Consider the following 7146-nt stretch of genomic DNA (forward strand, 5'->3'; position numbering starts at 1 on the left):
ACTCCAGATCGTTCCTAGTGGGGCTGTCAGCCGCTTTAGCCTCACTGAGCGCTAGATGGGAGTGTCTGCTCCGTACCCGGACGAAGGCGGGGCGCCTGCTGGCAAAGCGCATTTTCCAGCTTAAGCTGTTGGGGTGTGGGGCTGGCGAGAGGGAAAACAGAGGGTGGCGCGCCCACCATCAGCGTCTGTGCAGCCCCACCTGCGCCGCGGGTTGAACTCAGCCGGATCCTGCAGCCCTCATCGAGCAAAGGCTGGGCGCGGCGCCCCCACTGCCGGGGAGGGAAGAGGCTGGGAGGACGCAACGGGCCCAGGCTGTGCCGGGCGGGGAGCCTCGACAGGCAGCTGCACCCCCAGCCCCAGAGGGCTGGGGAAGGCCGGGCCGACCAGCAGACGGAAAGGGTGGCGCTAAGTCGCCTTCAAGCCCGCACTGCTCTCCCGGCCTTTCCTCCTGTCCTCAGAGTCAGCTCCCCCGCCCGGGACGTCCCGCGCCACTCTGCGCCTTTGGCCCTGGCTCAAGGTCTTGTGATGTGATTAGCAAAGCCAGCGCCTTGTCCTCAGACACTCAGCCCTGCCCGGCAGGCCCCGGCGCTCAAGCCCTGTTTACTGAGCCTGGGCGGGGAGGGGGCGGAGAAACGAGCCCGGGCTACCCCGGCGAGACTGCCGCGGCGGCCGCCCGCGTGGCCATCCCTACCCCCACCGCGACTCCACGTGCAGTGGGGCTGGAGCCGCCACCGACTGGACGCAGGCCCCGAGCCCCGCCTCCTGGCCGGAGTACCCTTTGCAAACCCGCCGGGCCGCGGGATGGTTGCGACATTTTGGCATTTTGCAATTCCCGCGCCCAGCACAAAACCGAAGGTGAGAGCTAAAAGCTCCACAGGTCCGCCTCGGAGAACAGGGCAGGGAAAGACACGTCCAGGGCTGCAGAATCCCGGCCACGCTAAACGTACCGGGGCTCTCCGACCGCGCAGCCCCAGAGCAGGAGAGCCGTGGCTTCCCGCCGCCACCCGGTGGCATCCACTGGGGCCGAGCGATACACGCCACACCGGCCGCCCGGGCCGCCAGCCCCGCCCGGAGGCCTCCCGCCCCCTCCCCCGGAAGAAAAAAATTGGCGGCGGCCAATGGGAGGCCGGGAAGGCGCCTGACGTCCGCGAGCGGGCGGGCGGCGTTGCCTGGAGACCCCGGCCGGGGCCGAGTTTTGTCCCCTCCCCCGGCGCGCCCGCCCCGCCGCAGCCGCACTCCCGGGCTCTATATAGGGCGCGCGCTCGCGGGCCGCCGAGTTCCAGCAGTTCGTGAACTGCCGTCGGCTCCGCGGGGGGGGCGGGCCGGGCACCCCGGGGCGCGGAGGAGCGCTCCTCGCTTCTCTCCTTCCCCCCTGCCGCACTCCGCCGGACCCTCCCGCCGGCCCGCACTGCTGCCCTCGCCCTCTCCTCTCGCCCCCCGGCAAACTTTCGGCCCCTCCCCGCCCCTCGCCCGTTATTCGTCGTGGCTCAACCCCGGCCACACCGCCCCAAGGGCTCCTCCCGACCTCCCGGCCTGCCGCTCCAGCCACTGCGGGATCCAGAAACATGTCGACCACACTTCTGTCCGCCTTCTACGATGTCGACTTCTTGTGCAAGGTACGCCGGGGAGCGGGCCGGGCCGGCAGCAGCAGTTCTAGTTCTTGGACTTTGCCTCTGTCCCCAGGTCCTGGGGGACGCCCCTCCCGCCCTGCCTTTCAGGTCGGGAAAGTCCCGGGGGTTGCAAAAGAGTGTGCGAGCGCCCTGGAGGCGGGGAGGGCAGCAGGGAGGGCGCCGGTGTCGCGGCTGAGTTTCTCCACTGCCAACAGCGGCCACGCTGCCTGGGGCTTCCCGGACAGGCTTCGCGCCGCCCACCTCGGCAGCCGGGGCGGAGGATCACGTGTCGAAACCCAGTGCGGCCCTTGATGGGCGTCCTCCCCTCTCCCGCTCCCTCCAGCAAGATCTTGCTGCTTTTACGCGTGTATAGGTGTAGGGTGGAGGCCGAGTCGGGATCCGCCAAGAGCTGGGGAAAAAGAGGAAAAGAATCAGGCTGGGAGTTCCTCTGCGGCTCGCCCCGAGTCTGTCTTCCCCTTCCGTTTTCATCCCTTCCCCGCTCCCCTCCCTTTGGCAGACGGAGAAATCCCTGGCCAACCTCAACCTGAACAACATGCTGGACAAAAAGGCGGTGGGGACGCCCGTGGCCGCCGCCCCTAACTCGGGCTTCGCGCCGGGCTTCCTCCGACGGCACTCGGCCAGCAACCTGCATGCACTCGCCCACGCCGCGCCCAGCCCCGGCAGCTGCTCGCCCAAGTTCCCGGGCGCCGCTAACGGCAGCAGCTGCGGCAGCGCGGCGGCCGGCGGCCCGACCTCCTACGGCACCCTTAAGGAGCCGTCGGGGGGCGGCGGCACAGCCCTGCTCAACAAGGAGAACAAATTCCGGGACCGCTCGTTCAGCGAGAACGGCGACCGCAGCCAGCACCTCCTGCACCTGCAGCAGCAGCAGAAGGGGGGCGGCGGCTCCCAGATCAACTCCACGCGCTACAAGACAGAGCTGTGCCGGCCCTTCGAGGAGAGCGGCACGTGCAAGTACGGCGAAAAGTGCCAGTTCGCGCATGGCTTCCACGAGCTGCGCAGCCTGACTCGTCACCCGAAGTACAAGACGGAGCTGTGCCGCACCTTCCACACCATCGGCTTCTGCCCCTACGGGCCGCGCTGCCACTTCATCCACAACGCGGACGAGCGGCGGCCCGCGCCGTCGGGGGGCGCCTCCGGGGACCTGCGTGCCTTTGGCACGCGCGACGCGCTGCACCTGGGCTTCCCGCGGGAGCCGCGGCCCAAGCTGCACCACAGTCTCAGCTTCTCGGGCTTCCCGTCGGGCCACCATCAGCCCCCGGGCGGCCTCGAGTCGCCGCTGCTGCTCGACAGCCCCACGTCGCGCACGCCGCCGCCGCCCTCCTGCTCTTCGGCCTCGTCCTGCTCCTCCTCCGCCTCCTCCTGTTCCTCGGCCTCCGCGGCCTCCACGCCCTCGGGCGCCCCGACATGCTGCGCCTCCGCGGCGGCCGCGGCTGCGGCCGCTCTGCTGTACGGCGCCGGTGCCGAGGACCCGCTGGCGCCGGGGGCCCCGTGCGCGGCCTGCTCGTCGGCCTCGTGCGCCGCCAACGCCTTCGCCTTCGGCCCGGAGCTCAGCAGCCTCATCACGCCGCTCGCCATCCAGACCCACAACTTTGCCGCCGTGGCCGCTGCCGCCTACTACCGCAGTCAGCAGCAGCAGCAGCAGCAGGGCCTGGCGCCCACCACGCAGCCCCCGGCGCCGCCCAGCGCGACCCTCCCCGCCGGGGCCGCCGCGCCTCCCTCGCCGCCCTTCAGCTTCCAACTGCCGCGCCGCCTGTCCGACTCGCCCGTGTTCGACGCGCCCCCCAGCCCCCCGGACTCGCTGTCGGACCGCGACAGCTACCTGAGCGGCTCCCTGAGCTCCGGCAGCCTCAGCGGCTCCGAGTCCCCCAGCCTCGACCCCGGCCGCCGCCTGCCAATCTTCAGCCGCCTCTCCATCTCCGACGACTGAGGCAAGAGGGCGCCAGTGAGGAGGAAGGGAAGGCGGTTCAGAGACGTTGGAGGACACCCCTCGCCATCTCGCCCCCCTGCTGGGGGCACGGGAGTGGGGGGTGACATGGGCCCCAGGCAGACTGCAAGCCCAACCGAGCACTTGGACTCGAACTCTGTGCCGGGAGGGGCCCCCACCCCTCCTTTTTCGGTTTTCTCTTTTTTGTTTTTTTTTTTTTCTTTATTACGAAGTTTCATTCTTTTTGAGCAAAAAAGTCGAGGAACTTTTTCTATTGAACAAAATATTCACAACAGGGCAGTTGTGATACGAATAGAACAACAACAAAAAAAAACACTTAAACTTTTTTAGGACTCCGATGAGTTTGGGACTTCAGGAAAAATCAACCCAACACCAGCAGCTACCAACCACCATTCCATCTCCTCACTTGAACAGCATTAGTTAAGTCCAGATGTGGGAACCCTTCTCTTGGAAGTTGTTCCTAATTGTTTGTCTCAGACCGGTGTAAACAAACTAGCCAGCCACCACCTTGCTAAACCTATAAGCTTTTTAGAATCCAATATTCTGCCAAGAATATGCCTTGATAGTTAGCCCTCAGCCCATAGGTGTTTTTTGTTTTTGACAGAATTATGTATGTCTGAGGGTGAAAAAACAAACCCTTGCATTCCAAAGGTCCATACTGGTTACTGGTTTCATTGCCACCACTTAGTGAATGTTTAGTTTAGAACCATTTTGTCTGCTCCCTCTGGAAGCCTTGCGCAGAGCTTACTTTGTAATTGTTGGAGAATAACTGCTGAATTTTTAGCTGTTTTGAGTTGATTCGCACCACTGCACCACAACTCAATATGAAAAAAACTATTTAACTTATTTATTATCTTGTGAAAAGTATACAATGAAAATTTTGTTCATACTGTATTTATCAAGTATGATGAAAAGCAATAGATATATATTCTTTTATTATGTTAAATTATGATTGCCATTATTAATCGGCAAAATGTGGAGTGTATGTTCTTTTCACAGTAATATATGCCTTTTGTAACTTCACTTGGTTATTTTATTGTAAATGAGTACAAAATTCTTAATTTAAGAGATTGTATGTAATATTTATTTCATTAATTTCTTTCCTTGTTTACGTAAATTTTGAAAGATTGCATGATTTCTTGACAGAAATCTATCTTGATGCTGTGGAAGTAGTTCGAGGAACATCCTATGAGTTTTCTTAGAATGTATAAAGGTTGTAGCCCATCCAACTTTAAAGAAAAAAATGACCACATACTTTGCAATCAGGCTGAAATGTGGCATGCTTTTCTAATTCCAACTTTATAAACTAGCAAAAAAGTGTTTGCTTATTCCACCAGTTCTACTGTGACATACTCGAGTATAAAAACATGTAGCAATAACGGGGAGTGGGGGGGAGTCTCACAGTGCCTTTGGAAGGGCCCGAACTTGCCTTAAATCTTCCTCAACCAAATAAGTATTTTATTAGTGCTTGAGAGAATCTGAATGTAGGATGGGTTCAACTGCACAAAAGGAAAAGATTTTTACCACTTTTTTTATATAGATATAAAGTGAAGCAACCGCCTCTTAGTGCTGAAATATGTAGTACGTGAATATGCCTTGTTTAATTACAGAAAATTCCAAAACTTGTACTATTTTTTTTTTTCCGTGTAGAAAGGCAGGAATGTTTCCTAAGCTTTCCTGGACAGCAGATGAATGAGCGGTAGCTTTAGTTTGTACGTAGGTACAGTTGGAGCACTATATGTACTCTCTGGACTACTTTGGACAGAAGTAGGTTTTTGAATGTAACAAGATAAGTCAACTTGAGTTGTAATATATTTTGGGGAATCAGTTCACTACAAATTGTGACTGTAAACATTGTACTGTAAATGTTTTGTAGTTTTCCCCCAATAAAATTTTTGGGAAAAAAAGGTATTAACATGCAAGAGCTTTCTTTTTAAACAGGAATGTCTAGCTTTCTAGCTTCCCAGCTAACCATGTCTGCCGTTCCCCAGGTCTTGGCATGGTGTGGGAGGACTTGGAGAGCTGGCAGAGCCAGAGTTCTGAAGAGCCTGTGGTCCTCTCAGCCCATATATATTTTATAAGCAAGTTCTTCTAACTGAAAGAAAGTAATTATTCGGACTGTCAAGGGCATTAGTTAGCTAGCTGTTCCCTTTGGTAATAAGATGCATCCCAGAGTTGGCTGGCTGGTGGCAGGGCCTGGCTGGGAGGCCTGAAGGGGTGTGGTCTGCCTGTGAGTCATTGAGTGGATCATGTGGCTGCGGTAGCAGCTGAGGGTCCGATTTTTTGCTGGGAAACAGAACTGCTTGGGTGGGGAAGGGGAGGAGGATCTTTCTGCAGCCGGTGGCCTGCCAGGCCTGAGTGCTGAGCTGGAGGTGGAGAGTGAGGCCAGGCTTTCTCTGGGTTGGAGAACTGCAGTTTTGCCTGGATTTTGGAAAGCCTGGTATGTCCTTGTGGACAGGGTGGAGGGGAAGATTAAACAGGTTAAACTTATATCTGGGTGATGTTTGCTTATGCGAACAACTTCCTCTGGGAATGAACACATACAAGTTATTTATGCAAAAAAGATTTTTCGTCTGTGCTTTAGAGGACTGTAAGTGACCAGAAAGCAAATTCAACCCAGGTCTCTAGAAAAGGAAAAAAATACATTGATTTGCCTGCTGATTTCGCAAACAGTTGAACAAAATCTTACTATAGTGACTGGCTGTTTCTAACTTTAAAACAATCACTTTAGGAACTTAAATCGGGTTCATAAATCATGTTTCTTCTCCACCGCCGTCCCCCATACACACAGTTCAGACACTTTTTCCAAAGTAGGTAAGAGATTTAGAAATAGTTTGCTTTCTCGTATACAACAGCTGGGCTCCATCAACAATCCTCGCATCCCCGCTCTCTCCCGGGCCCTGCCTTAGCCGGGGGTCTCTGGTGACTCACAGCTGAGCGTGGAGGGGAGGGGGCAGTCTGGTGGATACGCCAGGCCTCGGGCAGCTGTTTCACGTTAATAATGACTGCACTGGTGTTAACTGGAGCGTTTTGGTGCTTGTTGCGTGCTGCCAAAGGGGATGGGAAACAGTTTCAAGGTTCTCCCAGATGCCAGCCCCTGACTGAAGGCCTCAGCAGCGGGGGAGGGGAAGCCCGAGGCCAAGGAGAGCTCAGGAGGGGCGAAGACTGCAGGCTCCCTGGACCCTACACCATAAAGAATGTGCGGTGGGGAGGAAAAGTCTAAAATGTGTTATTTAGGTTAAGCTGCATTTCAAAGGCCTTGTTTCCACTTCATTCCTAAACTTATTTTTCTAAACAAGTACTTCTGATCAGCTGGAATGTTGGGGTAAGCCACGTTCATTTTTAAAAACTGGTTTGAAAAGCCGAACTGTTAGGATCTGAAGTTTTGTATCGCAGACCCAGTGGAGTGTGGAAAGCTACGGGGGGATCATTCAGAAATTTCCTCTTGCCGCAGATCAATGGAGGGTACTAGGTCATTGTCTTCCTGCAGCGCCTGGAAATTAACAGCAAAAAAAAAAAAAAAAAACCTCTACCGTTGCTTGATCACCCTTCGAAAAGTTTTCTTGTAAA

At 56.5% G+C, this 7146-nt stretch overlaps 1 protein-coding gene across 1 annotated transcript; it reads left to right on the forward strand.

The window, feature by feature from the left end:
* Positions 1–1271: 1271 nt before the first annotated feature.
* ZFP36L2 (ZFP36 ring finger protein like 2) lies at positions 1272–5487 on the forward strand. The gene is made up of 2 exons (XM_032177812.2): positions 1272–1616; positions 2128–5487. Exons 1-2 carry the CDS (start codon positions 1566–1568, stop codon positions 3556–3558), a joined length of 1482 nt encoding a protein of 493 aa, XP_032033703.1. The 5' UTR covers positions 1272–1565; the 3' UTR covers positions 3559–5487.
* Positions 5488–7146: the final 1659 nt, after the last annotated feature.

The sequence above is a fragment of the Hylobates moloch genome, unplaced genomic scaffold (genome assembly GCF_009828535.3).
Source record: "Hylobates moloch isolate HMO894 unplaced genomic scaffold, HMol_V3 SCAFFOLD_15, whole genome shotgun sequence".
In the NCBI taxonomy this organism is placed as follows: domain Eukaryota; kingdom Metazoa; phylum Chordata; class Mammalia; order Primates; family Hylobatidae; genus Hylobates; species Hylobates moloch.

Bases quoted from the DNA above. Each gene is read 5' to 3' on its own strand.
- ZFP36L2 (XM_032177812.2), top strand. From the start codon at position 1,566: ATGTCGACCACACTTCTGTCCGCCTTCTACGATGTCGACTTCTTGTGC. The intron at 1,617-2,127 runs GTACGCCGGGGA...TCCCTTTGGCAG, and splicing joins ATGTCGACTTCTTGTGCAAG to ACGGAGAAATCCCTGGCCAA.